This window comes from Anser cygnoides, chromosome 8, assembly GCF_040182565.1.
Source record: "Anser cygnoides isolate HZ-2024a breed goose chromosome 8, Taihu_goose_T2T_genome, whole genome shotgun sequence".
Taxonomy (NCBI): domain Eukaryota; kingdom Metazoa; phylum Chordata; class Aves; order Anseriformes; family Anatidae; genus Anser; species Anser cygnoides.
The window spans coordinates 18510375-18531998 of record NC_089880.1 but is presented as its reverse complement, the minus strand read 5'-3'; the positions used below and the strand labels follow the sequence as shown (position 1 = coordinate 18531998).

The following is a 21624-nucleotide window of genomic DNA, read 5'->3' as shown; positions in this document are numbered from 1 at the left end:
ATTCCTGGGATGCCGCGAGCGCTGGCCGCGGCCGCGGCCCGGAACGCGCGACGTCAGCGGCGCGGCGCACGCGGCGGCCCCGCGCCCTATATAAGGCGGCCCGCGCCCCGCCGCCGCCTCAGACCGCGCCGGCCCCGCTGCGCGCTCGCAGCTTCCCGCCGCCGGCAGCCTCCCCTCAGCGCCCGACGCCGCCGCCACCACCGCCGCTCGACATGGGCTCCGCGGGCACCCGCCCCGCTTTGGCGGCCGCCCTCCTGTGCCTGGCCCGCCTGGTAAGTCCGGGGAGGGAGGCTCGGCTCGGCTCGCGGCTCTCCCCTCACGGCTCTCCCCTCGCGGCTCGGTAGCCCCGGCGCTGACCGACCCCCGCTGTCTCCGCTCCGCAGGCTCTCGGCTCGCCCTGCCCCGCCGTCTGCCAGTGTCCGGCCGCCGTGCCGCAGTGCGCCCCCGGCGTGGGGCTGGTGCCGGACGGCTGCGGCTGCTGCAAGGTCTGCGCCAAGCAGCTCAACGAGGACTGCAGCCGGACGCAGCCCTGCGACCACACCAAGGGGCTGGAGTGCAACTTCGGCGCCAGCCCCGTCGCGACCAAGGGCATCTGCAGAGGTAAGGGCCGCCGCCGTCTCCCCCGGCCGAGCGGTGCTCCCCGGAGCGCCGGAGTTTAGTAATTTTGAGTCCTTGTATGGTTATGCTTTGTTGTTGGTAGCTTGGCAGAAAGGCACATGACTTCAGCAGTCTGGAATGCGATTCAGTATGTCTGGGCTCCGCTAAAAGCACATAAGGAAAAGTGATTCCTGACTAAGTTATTGTTCTGGCCCCGTGTCTCCCGGGGATTGTAGGGAGCTTTACCGCGAACCGAATTCACAGAGCAGCAAACGCGTGCGTTTAAAGGAGCGACTCCCACCTCTGACTCCCTCTCCTCTCTCTCGTTGCTCTCTACAGCACAGTCCGAGGGGAGACCGTGTGAATATAACTCCAAAATCTACCAGAACGGCGAGAGCTTCCAGCCGAACTGTAAACACCAGTGTACGTGCATAGATGGAGCTGTGGGCTGCATCCCGCTCTGCCCGCAAGAGCTCTCCCTTCCTAACCTGGGCTGCCCCAGCCCCAGGCTGGTCAAAGTCCCCGGGCAGTGCTGCGAAGAGTGGGTCTGCGATGAGAGCAAGGATGCGCTGGATGAGCTGGAGGGTTTCTTCAGCAAAGAGTTTGGTCTGGACGCTTCTGAAGGCGAACTGACTAGGAACAACGAGCTAATTGCCATCGTGAAGGGAGGCCTGAAGATGCTACCTGGTGAGTATGGGCTAGCCTGTGTAACGGTGACAGTTAAGGTGGGGAGGAAAGCCATGTGGCTCTTCAGACCCCAGCGGGAAGAAAGAAACCCAGTGGGAAGATGTACTTAAGTCTGAGTCCTCCTTTTCTTTTTCCAGTGTTTGGATCCGAGCCACAAAGCCGAGCTTTTGAGAATCCCAAATGCATTGTGCAAACAACTTCCTGGTCCCAGTGCTCCAAGACATGCGGAACCGGCATCTCCACGAGGGTTACCAACGATAATCCTGACTGCAAGCTCATCAAAGAGACCAGGATATGCGAAGTGAGGCCATGTGGCCAGCCAAGCTATGCCTCCCTAAAGGTAAATACAGACTCCTGTGGTGCTCCTCTTCTTTCCAGACTGGTTTGGATAGAGGGGAAAAGCTGGACAAGAATCTCCCACTAACAATATTATTGCCTTCTCTTTATAGAAAGGGAAAAAATGTACTAAGACTAAGAAGTCCCCATCCCCAGTGAAGTTCACTTATGCCGGATGTTCCAGCGTGAAGAAGTACCGCCCCAAGTACTGCGGCTCCTGCGTGGATGGCAGGTGCTGTACGCCCCAGCAGACCAGGACTGTCAAGATCAGGTTCCGCTGCGATGATGGAGAAACCTTCACCAAGAGCGTCATGATGATCCAGTCCTGCCGATGCAACTACAACTGTCCGCATGCGAACGAAGCTTACCCCTACTACAGACTGGTCAATGACATTCACAAATTTCGGGACTAAGCTGTGGTGGGGGTGGGATGCTAAACAGAGTTCTGAAGTAACCAGCCATGGAGAAAGGACCTTTGATGGAAGTGGTGCCTTGCCCGTTGGAGGGCAACATTGAGATGTTACAAGAGTGCACTGTGCAACTGGACACTAATGCGACAGATTTAAGCATACTTAAAGCTTCATAGTACTGGAGCAACTTCACTGCTTCTTTTTGGAGCACCTTATCGTATATACTGTTTTCTGTTTGTAAGTGATCTGAGACATGTTTTGTTCCGGTTATGAAAACCTTCTTCCTATCCTGTTCGATTTAACACTATGCTTTTCCCCCCTCCCTCTCTCTTCTCCCCCCCTTCCCCAACCAAGTTGGAAGTTACATTCCTTCCTGAGGTGGGCACTTGTGAGGTGTTCACAGTGGCAGCTATTATGTACCAACTGTAGTTTAATGGCAAACAGAAATCAGTTGTTTTAAAGCTGAGTATTTTATTTATCAAACTGTAGCTTTTTTTTTTCTTTTTTAACCCCTTCCAGACCCTGTAATACTGGAATAAGTTGTAAATGATTTTAATTTTATATTCAATGAATTAAAAGAATTTATTTATGGAATTAATCATTTAATAAAGAAATATTTACCTACCTACTCTCCATAGAGCATTTGAAGATGGAACAGCTTTAACTACAGCAAAGGCAAGACCTTTCTATGAACACTTTGAGTCCCAAGATTCTCGGGAAACTAAGGCAAGCTCTCCTGCAGATGCAGCCATGAACTCCACTAAGCTGAGTCTAATTCGTGGGGTAAATGATATACTGAAGGGGTATATACGCTCTGCCCCCCATGCTCTAGAAAGCATGTGCAGAAAAATGTTCCTGGCAGTGAAAGCCCATGTTTGATGGAGAGACTGAAATGTTAATTAGAGTGTCAGATTATTCAAACTGTCCTGGAATTTGCAACATGAGGCACTTCATTAGAATGCAGTATGTGCACAGCGAGGTAGAGCACTGGGGTGGAAGTGGTCGTCAGGTCTCACATTTTTTTGGTGGCTGCTTCTTGCAAATTAATAGAGTTCTGTGGAAGAAGAATGTTTCCTACAGTCTGCAGGAGGTAGTTTGCTTTCACTAAATTCAAATTAAATGAGCTTGAAGCAATGACTTTTGTTAATCCTAATAACCCAGTGATGAAAAGTAAACATACTGTTAACAGAAGAAGAATGTGAGGAATTTCAAGTACTTTTCCAATAGAGTAAAAGGCAAAGCAGCCAATCTTTTCTCTTCCTTGCCTCCCCTTCCCACTTTTCAAATATGTAACTACACTTTAGGGATGTGGATGACATTTAGCAAACCCAGGGAGCCCTAAGATAGCTAGCTGGCATGCGTTAAGAAAATGGCATTTAAAAAATGACCTAGAGGAGGAACTGAGAAAGCTGCACGAAACATTTGTACTATGCTGGTTAGTATAAAGCTGCACTACAGATAAGGCTGAAAGGAAACCTGCAACACATTTTTTTCTCCTCATCATCACCAGTTAGTTCTCTGCCAAGAAGCCTTCCTGTAGTCTTGAGTGAGAAAAGTACTTCTCAGGAAAAGCAAAGACCGATTGTGGGGTTTTAGGCTGGTAGTACTGTCATCCACCACCATGCGGTTTGACACGCAAGTGGTTAAGAGTTCACTTTTCATTTGATTAGACATAAATATTTCAATAAAATAGATGGCCAAATATCTCAGAAGCTCATCTCTGGCACCTAATGCTTTGCCTGACAAATTACAGCTGTCTCTCTTCTGCTCAGTCAAGTTCTCTCCCCGAAGGCATTCAAAACTTCAGCTGTTTTGGAATTTACCACCTGGCCACCAGTCTTAGCTGTACCTAAACTTGTCTGTACAATATTTGTTGACAGTAAAAGTGTAAAACGCAATGAAGCGCTTTTGTTTGGTTTTGACTTACATCTAGCACCGAACACTTCATTACATCAGCCTCTCAACGAGGAATCACTGGGTCTGCATGTCGGGTTACTGCACGGAGAGTAGGAACACACGGTTCACAGACACAGCGGAGCTGCCTGCTCGTTCTTGGCCACCTCCACTTTCAACTACACCTGAATGACACCCACTTTAAAGTAACCTAACTCAGCTCTCCTAAAAATTACACGTAGGCATAACTACACTATATCCACAGAGTAAGTCTGAACGCGCACACGGCACCCAAGCAAAAACGGCCCTTCCAACTTCTGTCCGAAGCGTGGTTCCACACAGGTCCTAGTTTTTACAGCCTGCACTTTGGGCTTTCCATGTCTCATCAAGAAGAGGGGTGGGTCTGTAATCTTTGCTCACTAAAAAAACGTACTGGTGGGAGCATAAGGGCTGCAGGAGCAGAACATGCAAACATGAGAGCAAAATATACTAAATAAAATTACCCTGTCATAAAGAGGGGAAATGAACCCCACGAGAATGAACTGCTAATCTTCCAGAGCTGGGACTTCACACCAACCGAGCATCAACCACGCTGTTCTCTTCTCACTTGCTACATTTCACAATTGCATGGCAAAACTACTAAACCCCACAATACTGTAAAAGGAGTCAGCATCACGTCTTGCCTTTGTGCTTGCTTTGAAATCTTTATGTCCCTGTTGTTCCAGCAGAAAAAGAACCCCAGATACTAGGCATGAAAATATCAATGATAAAAACACGGCTTCCTTTAAGTGCAACCAGGAGGGCCCACAGGTAAGGTAAACGATCATAACTGTTACTCTATCTCTGGGTGGAAAACTAAAATACCAACGTTCTTCTTCAAGAGTCCTCGCACAGCAGAGGGGCTGCTGCTGCCCGCCCGTGTCTGTGGCAGTGCGTTTGTGGGGTGCTCCGTCTGCCGCGCACCCGTGCAACGAGCAGCGGAGGGGCTGCCAGCGGTGGGGTTACCCGGGGATGGGAAGCGTGGCACGGGGCAGTTTGCTGCAGCTGCTGCTGCCGCCGAAAGGAACGCTCGTCAAACTACAGCTGTAGGCCTGAAGAAATGCCTCTTGTTGTACTCAGCGCAGTTATTTACAAGTGCCTGGTGGAGGTAGCCACTGCGGTATCAGGGGCGCACATAAAATCTTCCCTACCAATGTAGGCAATGCCGTGAAGACAAAGTTTATGTTTCCTCAAGTGCTGCATCACAAGAAACAAAACAAAAGCTACGGGGGAGCCCCAGCAGAGCAGGGCCCACCGGGCTGTGGGACCGCCAGTGGGCACCTTCTGGCAAGCAGGCCCAGCGCCCTGCTCCGGCTGGGAAGCTGCACACAACTTGTCTCCTGTGTAACTGGTGGATCTCTGCACGTGCAGCGAGGGAACGCTGGGTCTGTGGTTTTACCTGCTGCTCTGCCTCAAGCCCGTTTTTCATGAAGGCATGTCCTTGTTTTGACCTTCAATTTGTTTTCTCCATGTAACATGCCCACGTACAAAGCAGCACATAGAAACATAGAGGGGCCACGGAGAAAGCAGCAAATACAGCTCGCTTTGGAGGTACCTATAAATGCACTTCAGGTCACAAACAACTGAAGTGCACGGAACTGCAGTGAGACTTGGTATGCAAAAAATACAGATCCAAGCAACAAGGCGATGCAACGAGCACCTATCTGTATTATCCTGTAGAGACCAAACACCGAGAAACTGAACAGATGGCATCCAGTACGCTATGACCTCCCCACACCCCCTCCAAAAAATGTCCACATACACAATTTATATTGGAGAACATTCTGGAAGACCCCAAGGCACCACTCACATAAGCAACTTTATCTGTCCTAAGTACAGCCACTTACCAGATGGAATGCAGCAACCATCCAGGACGAAACGTTACACGAGCTTTTCGTTTACTGGCCAGAAGGAAGACTTGTAAAGGTAGGGTGCAAAGGTTTGTGCAGATGGAAATCTGGCTAGGATATAGGCACTGACAACCTCATGCCGAATGCAGCCGGAGTTTTAGTAAGAGGAGTGACGAGACGCCGCTATACGCACCAGTTGAAGTCGGCAGGCCAGGCCAGTCATGTTCTGAGAGCACTGTCCGACAGCAGGCCAAAAAGATACCTGTGGATCTGCGGACTCTAAGCAGCTGATTCTCCAAAGCTACCGAGCTTCTTGAGCATCTCAAACCAAACATGTTAGATCTAAATTGGCTCATAAAATCTAACATAGTCAGACATTAAGATAGCACAGCTATAAAATCTGCAAGTTGTTTATGAGGACGTAAAATAAGAGAGTAGGTTTTACTTGTGCTGCGGTGAAACAATCCCATTAAAACCAACATGGATGCCCAAGCACAGCTGAAAGCAGAAGCAACAGGCAGCTTTCACAGTCATTTCTTCCTCCTCTTTGTGGCTGAAATGGGATGCCAGGAAGAAAGTGGCAATGTGATTTTCAAAACACTTTTGCTTTCTCCGCAAGCTGGGATCACGCCGGAACCAGCCAGCTCCCAGCGCAGTGTGGCAATTTGTTCTCTAAACCAGGACTCACTCTCCTCCCTCACTTCTATCCCTGTTTCTTGGGCAGGTTATTTTTAACTTGCTCTGATTTGTCACGCAACCCCACCAACAGCTGTACTGATGCAACTGATGCAAAAAGCAGCCTAATGCAAAAGGACGAGACAAATATGAGGACTCCTGTGCCAGTTAAAGAAAAATCTCCCGTTTCTATCACAAGCAGGAGGCAGCAAGTCCAGAAAGACTTCCCTTTGCCCCAAAGGTAGGCAAGGCACTAGTGGATTTCTACATTTTATCAGTGTTAATTTTCCTGCCAAAAAGCCCACTACATTAGGATAGGCTGGAAAAGCTAGTGGTGGGGAAATCAGGCCAAGGCAGTGGAATTCTGCTTCCCAAACAACAACAACAACAAAATATGTCACAGCGTGCAGAGCCAAGCAGGGCAAGAAGCTCAGGCAGTAAAAGCATCATTACAGCTACGCTGCTGTCCGACGGGTCGGCGAGACAGGCAGGACACGGCACGAGCACGGTTCTGTTGTCAGTTCACAGAGGTGGGCAGCAAAACAACTATCCCTGTCTTTTCCTGGTTTTACATGTCATCTGCAACTCCCCTTTCAGTTTCAGTATTTATTTGGAGTTGGTTTTGCTGCCATTTCTTGTTTGTCCCGCATACATGTGACTTCCTTCCATCTCACCACAAATTTCCACCAAATAAAACCATATGCACTGCCATAGCAACATCCTAATACAAACACAGGGTAATCTTTGTTCGCTGAAGTACACAGTTGTGTTTTTTTTCCCCCTCTCATTAAGAGAACCTGCATCTGCATACAGTTTAACTGAATGTCATAGCAACAACATAAACACAAATTCAAGATATTTTTTCTTTGGAGGGAGGAAGAATAAATGTTTTCAGGAAAAGTGTGTGGGACTTGAGAAAGCAGAACGAGATGTTTGTGACCAAACAGGGCCTGACGTTACATCATCACAGCTGTATATTTACTCCTTGAGAGCCTGCTCTGACAAGGTGTGATGCACTCCCAGCTCCTACAGATGTCAACAGAGAACAGCCCTAGCTGGCAGGGCAGGGTCCGAACCACAGCTGTCCCCACGCTCAGTGCAGAGGTTGGGCTTCCTATCGGCACGAAGCCTGGACATTTCTGCACTTTTTTAGTCTAGAGAGGGTGTTCTGCACTGTGAGCAGGTTTACTCCTAACGCGAAGTAAATCCGCCCTGCTTTACTGGAGTAGCAGCTCTTGGTTAGCTCGCTAGTCCAGACTGCCTCTAAGAGCTAGGGCAGCAACTCTGTTTGCGGCATGATCCCCTTTTCCTCTACAAATCAACAATCCCTAAAGTGGAGTAAATACGGTACAGCCTAGCATTCAGATGTGTTCATTCAAAACCTTGCTGTCATACTGACAGGGAGTTGTTTACCCATGACAGTTCCCTAGCTTATGCCTCATCCACCCCAGGAAGCTGTACAGAAAAGGAAAAGAACCAAGTTCTCTCCTAGGACTGACTCAAGCCCAGCTCTCAGCTATTGCTATGCTCTTAGCTAGGCTCTATTTTTGTCCCTTAGTTTGTGAAAAGGATGACTTCATTACTTTTTTTTTTTTTTTTTTTACTAGCACGTTCATTCAGTACAAGAGCCTCTACTCTTTGCTTTGTAAGCTGCTGGTCCTTCAGTTCAAGCATGCTGTGAGAGTTCAGGGTTTGAAACCTGAACAGTCTAAACATTAAAAGAAGTGCTGTAACAACGCTACACACAGAGCTTGTTCCTTCTGTGACAACTAGTTTATAGAGAAAAACAAATGAGTAAGCATAGTAGGCATAAAATCAAGCACTCAACGCAAGCTGGTGCTGAATGATGAAGATTAAAACAACAGCACGGGTTTCTCATTCACAGGCATCATCTGCACTGAATCAAGTCAGCGGCCTATATTGGGATGCCAATACAACGCGATTATGAGAGGATGTTTTCAGAATGGACTGGACTGAAGTCTTCCAGGCATCCTCTGCGCTTGACCAGAAATTTAAGAATATGGCTTTGTAAGATGTATTTTCTTTCTTCAGTTTTTACGATACGAGATGTTCATTCTGCGTTAAGTCACTCAGAGGAATTAAGAACTTCTCCTAACTGCCTGTGAAAGTACTAACAGCCAAAGAGTGCATCAGCTGTGACTAGGTCCGTAACCTCAGCACTGTTACCAGTGATGCCTGTTGCAGGACCTGCACTAGCCAGCTGTCATCAGTAAGACTGTGCTGTTAGCCCAAGACCATCACTTTAATTCATTTTTACATACAAAATATTCAACAAGCTTTGCTAAGCTAAATATTTGAATTCCACCTTGGCTCGCATTCGATGAATTGCCACTGCTCAAACCAGTGTGCCCGTTACCACCACTGAATAAAACCCACTAGACAGCAACCTGGGAATGAATGGCAAACACACCTACTAACAAGGCCTTTTACTCTCAGTTTGTCTGAAATCTGAACTATGCTCACAGCTTTGTTTGGTAAATCTCCTTTCTGGTAACCACTACAGGAATAACCTTTCAAATTTTTTAGAACCCTCTTTAAGGTAGGAACAGATTTACATCCGAAGGGTAGATTTAACAGCATCTTCATCTAAAAACAAATTAGGGCTGTGTTTTGACTCCCAAGAGAGCTTAAATTAGATTTCTACAAGAAAACACAATGCAGGGAAACACTCAGTCAATTAATGAAAGCCTCCAAGAGCGCAGGAAAGTAATGCAAATCCCATTGATTACAAATGCGTGTTCCTCAGCCGAAGCCGAACCACACACACATGCAGAGCAGCGTTAATATCTGCGGCACTCTCATTTCCACTGCACGCTCTGACTCGGGGCAGAACTACCACGCTTTTACTCCAGATGAAACACTTCTTGGCAAATGAACTGTGGCAGTTTTGCTGTTCTGCTCTTCTATAGGTGTTAATATGAATGGGTTCAAGGCTGGTTTAAAGTAATTTGCGACTACCAAGTGAGCATGCAGTAATCACTGATTAGGAAAAGCTTATTCACTGTCACTGAACTGAAAAAATATGAAAGCAACACCTATAGCTAGGAACCGCGCTCCTTTAAAGAGGGCTAAGAAAACAAATATTGAAACGAGAGGTGGGCAGAGGACCAACAATGATTAAAAAAGAAAATAGAGCACAGGTGGCTACTGACAGGCAAGAGCAAAGAATTCCCTGTTTTATTACAGATTGTAAAACAGATGAAGGAGAAGGTACACAGAATCACCGTGAGGAGAAGCAGCATGCGACTACCAAGGTCTGATGCTCTTTCCAAACTTCATTAGCTGGATGTTGCAGCAAACAATTTATTAATGACAATTTGTTTGCAAAAGTGTGAAAAAATAACTTCTACAACCTTGAACATCTCAGAAATCCTCTCCAAGCAGTATGGCTGGCCAGGAGCGGACAAGCTGGCGCCCTGAAGTCTGGATCGAGCGCCTGAAAGCCTGAGCCCTTCACTGCTGTCACAGCCTCGTGTGACCTCAACAGGCAACTTCACTGCTTTGTGTTATCTTTCTGTCTATCATGTCAGCCCTGGCAGGAAGAACACTTGTGACCGACAAACCATCTTCACGGGAGTTTGTGGTCAAAACATCAAGCTCTGCACTCGAGTGGCTGACCAGCGCGCATCCCGTGCCGCCGGCCTTGGTCACAAAGGTGATAATCTCCAGCAGCAGACAGAGCAGGGCAACAAGGAGCTGGCAGAGCTGTTTACTGAGCTGGGTAACCACGTGCTTAGGATTTTACAAACGCTGACTTGCAGCTAGACCTTAGGTGAACCACAACCCCCGCCGCAAACTAATCCCAGATGCCTGGGCTGACTCCCGAGACTTGCGCTGCGAGGGCGCCGAGGGGCTCACCCACCCACCTGCCTCCTCCAGCTGGCCCTGCGGGCACGAGGGGCTTGAACCAGACACCGCGACAAGTGCTCGGGGATCGTGGAATCCTCTATCGGCGGTTAGTGACAGATTGCTGTCGTCAGTAGATGATACAGTACAGGATTCTTCTGTTTTGTCTTTATTTGCTTTTAGGTAGTTAAGTTCAGTTGATATTCCAGTAAACATTTTCAGTACCTGGCTTCAGTAGGTAAAGCAACAACACAGGATTACTAGATGCACAACATCAGCACTGTTTAGAAGATCAGTACGTTAGCATTAGTGACACTCCATGTATGTACTTCTATTCATTTTTTAAACCGATGCTAATTTAGAAGATCAGGGTAGAAGATTAAACATGCCACGCACAAAACATGGCTCAACTTGGTCCTTGCTTGATATATTAAGCAAGATACAACCAAACAAGAAAAAGATACTGTGCTAGACATCCAAAATGCCACCAAAAATTAAAGTCAGAAAACTTTAAGAAAATTAAAACCAAAAGTAAAGATCACGTGCAGCAGCTCAACATGACAAAGAAATACCCTAAAAGAAAACTGATCTAATGAAACACCAGATTTTTTTCAGTAAGTTGAAGCACGATGGCTCATATCCATTGATAAATGCAAATATGTGATATTTATGCTCAGACAAATCAGACATTGAGATGTTAGGATAAAAGGAAAAATATATTGTTGAAATGAACTTGGAAACTTTGAATCTGGGTTACTCTGTTCAGTAAAGATAATGGATAAAAGGGTGCTGTGCAATAACGTCAGATTTTTCTTGAACCATTAATTCCCCATCTCTTTATTTACATACCTAAACATGCATTACTAAATCCAAAGTTAGGGAGGCAGCTTGGAAATGCTGCCTTTAGTGAAGCAAGCCAAACCGAACCTCGGAGAAATCTGTTGTGTAAAAAAGATTTAATTAAATTAAAAAAAAAATATATATAAAAGGCTCATCACACCCTCTTCTCACAAAGAACTGTCATGAGCTCTCCCGAATTTCCCCTTCTTCCTCAGATGAAAGTGACGAACTTTCACTGTCCGAATCCTCTGCAGATTCGCTGGCATCTGAGAATGAAGGACACAAACAAACAAAACAACAAGCAGTTAGTCTCAGCAATGTCGTTTCCCCCTTTTCCAGCTTGCTCAAACAGAAGTAGTGTTTTGAATCTTCTTTTCCTTTTCATCACAGTTTCCTTGAGGACAGTTATTTCCTAGCAAGTAACAAGTCTCATAATGTAGGATACAGCCCTGCGTAGTACTTTGTTGTCGAAGGACAAAGCAAGACAATGTTTAGGATTTCTTTTAGCTTTTAAATCTTGGTCTCTTGGTCAGGTAGGTAAGCAGAATATTTATTCCACACAAAGCTCTTCATCTTCATCCAAATTGTTCTCTTGGTTTGTTTTAAATGCTGTTTTCTGGGTTGCTACATACATGTATTACAACTGCAGTGAATTACAGGTCATTAGCAGTGTGCTGTTAGCATTTCAGTTAAGACAGGGAGCTATTGAGAAATTCTGAACGGAAAATTAAGATGCGGCACATGTGCTCCTTCCACATATTCCCACATCCCAAAGATGGTGTCAAGCTGCATGAATCCATGAGCTAAGGCTGGGGAGGCTAAAGCTTCACAGTAACATGTGCTTTAGGACAGGCTGCTGCATTCTGTTGCGATCACATCATGAAGCTACTCATTTCCCAAACTGGTCTTCAGCCATACATCCTGAGACTCCCTCCTTAACAAGCACCGACCCCTGTCACCTCGTGGTGAGGTCACCAAATGCCGCTGGTCGGTGGCACTCGAGCTGCACAAAAATAAACTACAGCGAAGCAGGCACATGATTCACACACCGCTCTCATTGGTATTTTCAGTGTTTGATCCGACCATGAATTTAAAGAAGATTTTGAGCATTTAGTGTCAGATGCTTCATTAAAGAAACACTACCAGAAGGGAGCTGATGAAGCATAGCTACTGTCTTGTCAAGCTCAGTTCTACATCTGGTAGTACACAGGACACAGTGTGCACCTGTACTGTTTCAATGGAATTTGTTCAAGAAAATAGAAGGATTTCACCCAGAAACACCAGAGGTCACATTTTGTCTATATTAAATCTAGTGTATAATCAATTAACATTTATATGCCAGATATGTACCGAGTAATGCACAAAGTAAGGATTGTTTTTGCCTCTAAGTCCTGTGAAAACTTCTATAATCCCCTACTATCTTCAGCCATGACTGACCCTGCCTGCTGAAATCAGAGCACCTGTATTTTTTGCTGTAAGCAAGTCAAGCATCAAAACATCCCGTAAAAGAATGCGGCCATCTCCTGGCTCGCCATGAAGATCAGCAGACAAATGTTAGCTCTAGTTTAAAGTTTTGTTTTACAGGTATTAGAGATTGTCTTCACTCAAAAAGAACATATTTTTATGGTCATAATGGCGCTGCCTATAAATTAAGATTGTCCAGTCCCTCTCACCATAAAGCTGTCCACAGTTTACTGATAACGTAAAAATTAAACTCCTGGTCTAAATTGTTCAGTGCTGGTTACCTTCCTTCATTAGAACCTTTTTGGAAGTTTCAGCCAAAATACTTCAGCCATTTCTGAGAATGAGGACAGGACAAACAGGCTTTGTCCTCACTAACTTCTAGCAGCCTCTCTCAGCAGGTGTCCAGCTCTAGCTCTTCCCCAGTCTTTCAGGGTAATAACTTGTGTTGTGGCGTACTCGCTGAAGAAGCTGGACTGCAAGGAACATGCCAAATGCTGCAGCAGTAAGGTGACTTCTGGGGAGACAAGTGGGCTAATGCTCCTCTCTCCTTACAGTGTACTTCTCCCTGGCCATGCTGGAGGTGAACCCACGACTCCCACTCTTAGCAGTTACCTGTGAACGTAACTGGTAAAGCAAGCTAAGTAGTGTTTGTTTCTCCTTTCTTCTGTAAGGCTCTTTACAGTACACAAACGAAGAGTTTGATGATTGTGACACACTTCTACAAAAGCGATTTTTTGTCTTCACGTGGAGTAACAGCACCAAAAGGCCCTCCTATTTTTAAGTTCTGAGCATGCTTTTCCTGAAACAATCTGGAGGACTGGAATTCAACACCAGAAAATAATATGCTTGTTTGCAAAGCCCAGTCTATGCTAAATGCCTAAATACGCAGTCAAGAGAGAGCAATGAAAATGTTCAATGCTTGGCCTCCATACATAAGGTCCTAAGAAACACAAAAGTAAAGTGGGAAAGCTTACAAATACACACTCAACATCTTTAATGTTCCTACAATACAGACTTTATAAAAGTATACAATTTGCAATGTTTTGCAGGTCACAATTCATTCTTTTCCTATTCATTTAGAAGTACCTATTACTACTTGACTAAAAGTACCAGAAATATAATTGGTTTCGTGAAGTCAGCTTTCAGATGTCCAATTTTTGTTGGCCTGTTAGTAAAGTAATATCCTTCACAATTCAAACCCTAAAGCTTTAGAGCGAAAAAAGACAAAAAATGTAATAAAAGGAAAGAAAAAAAAAAGATTGGGAAGACTGAAAAGGCTTTTTTTTTCTTCTTTTCAGTATATAAACCTATTGAAATAGTTGGCTTTTTATTTACTTTCCAAAATTATCTTACAGCAAGTATTAAGTAAGGGAGGAAAGGACTGTGCTACTTCAACACGAACGACGTACTTCACACTTGTGAAAGCACAAGAATGTAAATGAATGCTCCTACTCTTACGCAAGTAATATGAACTGGCACTGAAGAGTATTTTGGACATGAGGAGCTATGGCCAAATCAAAACTTACATGTCTCCCAATGAAGAGACATTAATCCCTACATTATACAAGTATCCCGACTTTGCATTTTAATGTATTGGGAATATTTAGACAAGCACAGTATGAAGAATTTGCAGCTATTATATATGTAACTATAACATGTTTTATTTCAGTTACTGTGTCTTCAGTTTGCTTCCAGACAATTTGTTGGAGACAGCTGCATAAGACTCTTAAAAAGATCACCTGATTATAAACTGGCTTCACCCCTCTTACCTCCCACCTCCCTTTAAGTGCGAAGAAATGCTGTATAGCATTTCTCTTTCCTTCCCTCTGTTATATCCTGTTATTTTTGCCGTTAGCTATAAAATTTTGCTGTCACAAACAAGACACCTCAACAAGGAGTTATGCACCTGATTTTTATGGAATCTCTAGAAACAGTTACCAAAGATTAAGAAAATCAATGGTTCCCCAAAGCTGCAATAGCTGCCAGTGTTCCCCGAATACCAGCCTCAGGGATGACGGCTAACTGAATGATGCCTGCAGCAGAGGAAGGTCACTGTCTTGAGGACACACGCTTGCACTGCCCTGCGCCAGCTATCGGCACTTCCAGCTGCTATCAGCTCCCTTTCCCTCGCCCCTCCGCCCTGCGGTCCTGCAGAGCCTGCCTGTCGCTGCAGCAGCCTGACCTCGAAATACGGTTGTTCAGACAACTTATTTGAAACTACACCCTTCGAAGGACAGCCTCCCTACCAGCTCAGGAGGCGGTAATGACGACCACGCTATTGAGATGGAGTTTGAGTCAACCAGTTGTAATTCCCTCCTGACATCTAAATCATAGGGGCAGGGCTGACAACTGAAAGGCAAGGGACCCTGACCAAGAAACGATGGACAAACTAAAGGTATCTCATGTCTTTGTCCTGCAGCACATCTGCACGTACTCCCAGGGTGAACATCAGGAGATCCAGTTGCTCAGACAAGACTTGGATCTTATCCCCTGGCGTGGTGTCCCCCCTCCTGCAATATACAGATAGCACAAGAAATGTCTGCATACGGTTCCTTGACAGCAGATTGCTCCAGTGGATCACTTAGTGAAATCTAGCCAGAACATCAGAGACCCAGGGAGGTGTGCTATCGCTGGTATGATATTCTTAGTCTCATATTTACTCAGTTTAATTATATACATACAGAGCCATGATTCAGTTGCTGCAAGGAAATAGCCACAGCAAACTTATTTCAAAGCTTTTCCTTGGAAATCTGTAAAAATAACAGATGGGCCCATCACTGAAAAGTATGTTCTTTGACAACTAAAGTTACTAGCTGAGGACTAAGGGACAAGGAACTGGCTCCCTCTATCAGCAGCTGCAGAAAGCAAAGCTTTTATATGGAAAAGCAGAAATACAGAAAGTGAAGCCTTTATATTATTGAGAAAGATGGTACTTTCCAAAAAGACAACAGTGCTTTTAACCCACCCAAAAAGCTACTTCGCCATTACAATTTCTAATAACCATCATATAATTCATAATTATTTGACCAATTTTAGGAGTTATGCTGGGAAATCATGGACAAAGCTTCCCTTTTCTGTAGCAGGCTTACAATTAATCTTCCTCTGACAGCTTGATTTTTTAGAAACAAACAACTCTGTCCATCTGCTATGTACAAAATTTAGCACGAGTCTGAAGGATTGTTTTACCTTAGTGGCTAAAACCATACAAAAACAGATGAAGCACCAGTAAACAACGTTAGGACAAATACGTACAGTAACACTGAAGTGAGACATCAACCATAAGATTTAAGACAGCATTCACAACAGTTTGATATCAATCTTCTAGAGTCTGACGGAAATATACTGTGCATTCCTGGCACCAATAATGGGTGTATCCTTGATTATTGTTTATTCAACTAAAATATCTAAGTATAGAATTACAGGAAATAAATATATGCTTACCTTGGCCAAGAACCACCATGTCATTCTTCAATTTTTTTAAGACAACAAATAACGTTGGGTACTCAATTATTACTTTGTTTTTCAAATTTTCTAGGAGGCTTCTACTGGCATCCAGTTCATTGTACCTTAAAAATAACAGGAAAGTTTATTTTGGGTTTTAATACTACCAAGGACATAATGTACACTTTCTAAAAAAAGCTTTCTTGCAGTTCACAGGATTTTCTGATGATATCATGTTTAGAAGAACTCTCTTATGATTCAAATTACATATCTGGCCTTATTATCCAACTACATCTTTTTAAACCCTCCTAACATCTAAGCTTAAGAACAAGAGGAGAATGGAAGTAAAGTTTCATTACAGGCCAAAATGTTTTCAGAGCTGTTAATGAATATGTTCACCAAAATCAGAAATGGACATATGGATATATTTACCAAAATCAGATTCTAAACTGAAAATAAGACAATGTCCTACTTGTTTTTTCCAATCACTCTTAGTATATGCATAGTAAATGTATACATTTGTTATTTTTCACGCTTATGGCCTCTAATATTACAGATTTAATTTACATGCCTAGTAGTGCACCTTATCATGTTTTCTTACGAATTGTCACTCAAGTATTGGAAAGATGACATAAAAAGCGTGGCTGACCAACTATAAAAGCAAAGGCACCTTGGAAGTGCTTAGAGCTCCGTTTTTGTAGGGCTCGGATACCCAGAACAGACAACCATAAGCAAGCATTTCTAGAAGGTGGTACAAGATCCCTGTTTACGGCCAAGAGAAGCCCTGCTTACAGCACCATCTCCAGGAACCCCTGTACAGCGAAGGCTGCACGTGTGTGTGCTACGAGGCACGCGGCTCGACGCGCAGCCCCTTCCCACAGAAGGGCTCCCTCCCCTTCACCCCGCAGGCTGAGGCCGGTTACGCAGCCATGTAACGTCATACAAGTAAAAGGTAAACTGAGCATCTTCTCCTAATCTACAATGATATCCTAAAACTGTAATGTCCTCTCCCATCAGAAACCTGCACGTGGGATTTTGGGGAACGGAAGGGTGTTTCAAAGCCCCCTACGAGAGAAACCCTGCTGCTTTCACTTGATACAACCACAGCATGCACCACATGCTCTGATAGTATTACACTGCAATCTGAGTTATGCAATTCTTTCTGTAATCAGGATTATAAAATCACCACTAAGCTACTGTATCAGCTAAAGCCAAAGGAAGTTCAAAACCAAAATACACTGTGGGCAATAAGGGGAGTATTTCGCACAGCTGCTCCGCCTTCTCTGAGCATTTACATACTATGCACTTGGACTTTCTTTTGCCAAAAAAACCCACCACAAAACAACCCCGGAGGGGTGAAGGAAATGTACACTTTATGATTTTCAGCAATGTACGATTAGGAACAGTACATCAGAGGAGTCAGCAGACAAGAAGAATATTGAAGGCAAAGCAGGATTTGAGTTCTTGGGATTTAAGGGAAACTTAGTTTGAGCAAAAACTATTTCTCTCTCATATTCGACTTCAATCATCATGAAAATATTTGGTTTCAAGTTTCTCTTAACCCAAAGTAATTATGACCTGTTCTTTCTGAAACCCTTTAGAAGGGATAACAGTATATTACATTTCTCATTGAATGAATGCATTCATAACTCGGGGATTAACACACATGAACAGAAACATATTTACTGCTTTATTTACAGTACTCTAAATGCAAAGCATGGCGATACCTTTCCTTTGGCAAGGACCTCAACACATTCTTTTCTGGTTAAGCAAACGTTTACCACCAAGAGGCTAAACTAATTCACATGCCACAATACACTTTCCATTATCTCATGTTTTAGACAAAACATCTCTAGCGTCCAGCTTGGCATAAGATAAAACATTTGTACTTAAAACTATTTTATGATAGTAAATTACTGGAGTGTTAGATCATTACAGTCAGAGCTTTATCTTTTTTTCTGTGTTTAGTAAATGGTACCGTTTGACAATGACAGAGAAAAAACCCCAAAGTTTAGTTCATAATCTGGTCTGTAAACTTCAGGGAGAATATAACAAAGGAGCTTAAAGCCTCTCTTCTTCCAACTTTAGTGCTGTTAGTGCCTATTCTACCCAAAAGACCTCAGTCTACCACACTCCTTACTCAATATACAAGCACAAGTTGAGGTTTTCTGCTAATCCACCTGTCAATCTTTTCCTCGACTGTGCATGTCTAAAGATCTGAAAAGAAAACTAATACTTGTCATTCAATTTCAGTCAAATACAGGATGGCTCGCAGAGCAAGGCTGACTTCAGGTTCTCTCCAAAGGACTTTTTCATGAGAAAAACCTTCCCACTTGTACCCCAGAAGCAGAACACAGCTGTACACCAGTGGGGAGAGCAGCACAGGCCTCTGGCCAAAAGACAACCGCCCTGTACAGCATTTCTAGAAACCCAAATTCACCCCAGTCTCAGATTTTACTTATGAAAAGGGTAGACCTATTTGAAGAAAAACCAAAAAGCATGAATCCTAAAAAATGGAATGGCTTCTTACAAGTCTTGTGACTGCTCAGCACCACGAGGAGCTGCAGGGAAGCGGTGTCACCACGGCTGGGGATGGTGTGGTGAGAGCTCGGAGCAGAGACCCCTTTACCATCACGTTACCTACTTCTCCTGTATCACTAGCATCGCCTAGCCTGCTCGGCAAGAACCTACAGCTGGCTGCACCTTTTTTCACGCCCTTCCTTCAGCGTGCTGTTCAAGTTCAAACCTTGATGTGATGCATCACAACCCCGAACTGCACATTTGGAAAGACACAAATAAGACACGGAGGTTTTCTTTTTTAAGTTGTCGTTAAGCATCCTGCTGCAGAGAAGCTGTCCTGTTCTGGTACTGAACACACGTTGCTGTCCCTCCTTGCCTCATTCAGCTTCCCATTTCCTACACTCGGCAGGACTTCTCATTGCGCTTTTCCCTCTGAATCTTCCTTCCTCTATGGTATTTACTTCTATTTACTGCCCCTTCCATACATTCCCTCAGTCTCCTCATCCTACACCCGCCGCCTAATACATTTTCCAGATTGTTATCTTGCCCCAGGCAGGGCTTTACGCCCATGTCATGAAGCAAGAAATGGGCCTGGATTTCTTCTTAATAAGAAGATTCCATTTATAAGGACCACAAAGAGACACTCTTGGCACACAACAGCTTTTGGTTTTAGCCGGGATGAAATAACAATAACTGCTTTTTAAAGGACAAAAATTAAACAGAATTTGCCTGCCAGCAGGCAGTTTAAAAGCCTACAAAAATTGAGACAATTGAGAAAATTTAACAAGATTCAGCAATCCCACATCAGTTCCCATATAATCTTTTACATTTACCCTATGAATTGCTTTGTTACCTTTCACAAATGCTGAAATTCACATGGCTCTGCACTTCTGATAGCATCTGTGAGTATCTGCAAAGGCCAGTTTCACTATCTATAGTTATTCTGCTACCTTCCAGGAATTCAAAAATTCGGCCTCCTAATCTGTCTCCCCCCGCAGGAATGCTCCATTAGGTCACTGCATCACAACAACCTCCCTCAGATGGAGCCTACGGCTGTCATCGCAGTGGTGTAACTTGTCTCCACAAATTCAGACAGCAGGAAATTCCCTGCTGATCAGGTTTTCCTGAATGTCATCGACAGGAACTTTGATTTTAATAATAAAGAAAAATCTGCAATCTGGAATTAAAGATAAGTTGTAACCATGTTACTTCTCTCATTCAGTCTTCTAGCTACTGGAAGAAAAGAACAAAAAAGTTTTCCCAATCTAAAACTGCAAATATTAGTAAGATGCATGCTTGTGTAATGATGTTCATAGTTTTCCTGTGAGAGACATAAATTAAAGCTTTTACTCATATTTTAAACAAAGACATTTTTTCTTCCTAGAACTCAGTGGAAACATCTAGGTATCCAGTTGGCATAATTCAGATACAATAAATCATGGTATCTATTTCGGGCCTAATCTTAAAATCCACACTCAAACTTCTGCTAAGTTATGGGCAGGAGGATTTCTCCCCCACATCCCCCAAGTAAGGCAGGCGGCATTTTCCAGCTATCTGCGTTTCCCCAGAAGAGAGCAAAGACTGGGTACAGCATTTAAAGGCTCTCCCAAGCACTCCTTGTGAAGAGCTGCAGCATAGCAAAGATAATAACTAACAGATGGACTTTCATTCCTAAGTGGTGAATAACCTCGTCGTGTGGTTATGATTTGGTGAACATGGAAGTAGTGAAATGCACTCTTGAATAGATATGAAAGGAGGCTTATATGGCAGAAAGTAAACACAATGTACCAAAACAACGCAGACTTTTAATATTTAACTTTCTCACCAGAATTTTGACATTCTAAAAATCTGGAACACAGTGAATTTTGTTAGTCCTTATGCGTGAAAAAGAATTACAGAAATACAATAAACAAAAAGTCAGAGTCCTTAAAAAAAAAAAGAAAACAATAAAGGAAATTACTTGCCGTAATGCTTCCTTTGTAACATAATTAATAACAGCAGCTGAAAAACACGGAAGTCTCTGCTTTGCTTGACCACTCTTAAGGAAAGAGAGAGGAGGGTCCGACCACGTTTAAGTTAATATTCTAATACAAAAATTACAATACAGTTTACACAACTATTTTAAAACTTCCTAGGCTCCTCCTTCCACTTTTGCTTTATGGTTTCTCTCCCAGTGCAGGACATCCACAGCCTGCCTTGACAAACACTCACTAACCTCTCCTCCCTACTGTCAAAACCTGCATAGCTTAACCTACACCCATCCAGAACAGATGCCTGACCAATCTCTTTTTGAATCAGATGGCCATTTTCAGCAACAAGTTCCATCACTGTACAGTCATTTTTCCTTTTTTTTTTTTTTTTTTTTTCCAGAAAAGAAAAAGGAAAATTAGGACAAGCAACCTCTTCTTTTCAGCATTTGGCCCACCAGTCCCATTGGGATACAACTAACAATGCAGAGGAAGACACGCCAGCGCACCGGGAAGGCATCTCAGACTTCATCACCACCTCCTCACTATACCTACACGCTTCGAACGCATAAAGCCACTTCAGAGTAACGAGGAAACCACGACACTGTTCCTTTTCCTTGCTGTATCTCTACCACAGACCATCTTCACACAAAGACCCTATTAAGACAAGCTATAACAGGGACACTGACCGTCACGTAAATTATCAGGCACAATAGTAGCTGTCCAGAAAGATTCATTGGTTTGTTCACTTTCACCCTAGCAAATACACAAAGCAGTTTGGGGAAAGAAGAGATAAGCAACGTAAGAGTACAAGTATGTCACTGCAGAAGCACAAAGGCTGTCCTTGTCTAAACCTCTTGAGAACGAGGCAATTGCATGAAGGGGGGGAAAAAAAAAAAACAGCAAAAGTTCTTTAATGACAACCACGGAAAAAAAATATCAATTGATGGCAAACAACATAACACAGATAAGGCATCTGTTGCAACAACTGAGTAGACAGAGCATTAGGCGAGATGTGGTAAGAGGACTCAGGATGCA

The 21624-nt window shown here is 44.0% G+C and overlaps 3 protein-coding genes across 3 annotated transcripts in view; 1 reads left to right on the top strand and 2 right to left on the bottom strand.

The window, feature by feature from the left end:
* Window positions 1–5845, bottom strand: part of DDAH1 (dimethylarginine dimethylaminohydrolase 1) — a 97330-nt gene extending 91485 nt beyond the window's left edge. Inside the window, exon 1 of the mRNA XM_048059284.2 lies at window positions 5810–5845. Within this exon, the coding sequence (XP_047915241.1) occupies window positions 5810–5830 (21 nt within the window). The 5' untranslated portion in view covers window positions 5831–5845. The remainder of the gene's footprint in view (window positions 1–5809) is intronic.
* Window positions 111–2654, top strand: CCN1 (cellular communication network factor 1). Its single transcript, XM_048059279.2, has 5 exons — window positions 111–272; window positions 384–600; window positions 937–1284; window positions 1422–1624; window positions 1734–2654. The coding sequence occupies exons 1-5, from the start codon at window positions 213–215 to the stop codon at window positions 2031–2033; spliced, it is 1128 nt and encodes a 375-aa protein (XP_047915236.1). The 5' UTR covers window positions 111–212; the 3' UTR covers window positions 2034–2654.
* Window positions 5846–10495: 4650 nt separating the features above from the next.
* ZNHIT6 (zinc finger HIT-type containing 6) overlaps window positions 10496–21624 on the bottom strand; it is a 33413-nt gene continuing 22284 nt past the window's right edge. The window contains exons 9-10 of the mRNA XM_067001236.1: window positions 16100–16224; window positions 10496–11460 (exon numbers count right to left, since the gene is read on the bottom strand). Of these exons, the coding sequence (XP_066857337.1) occupies window positions 11375–11460; window positions 16100–16224 (211 nt within the window). The 3' untranslated portion in view covers window positions 10496–11374. The remainder of the gene's footprint in view (window positions 11461–16099; window positions 16225–21624) is intronic.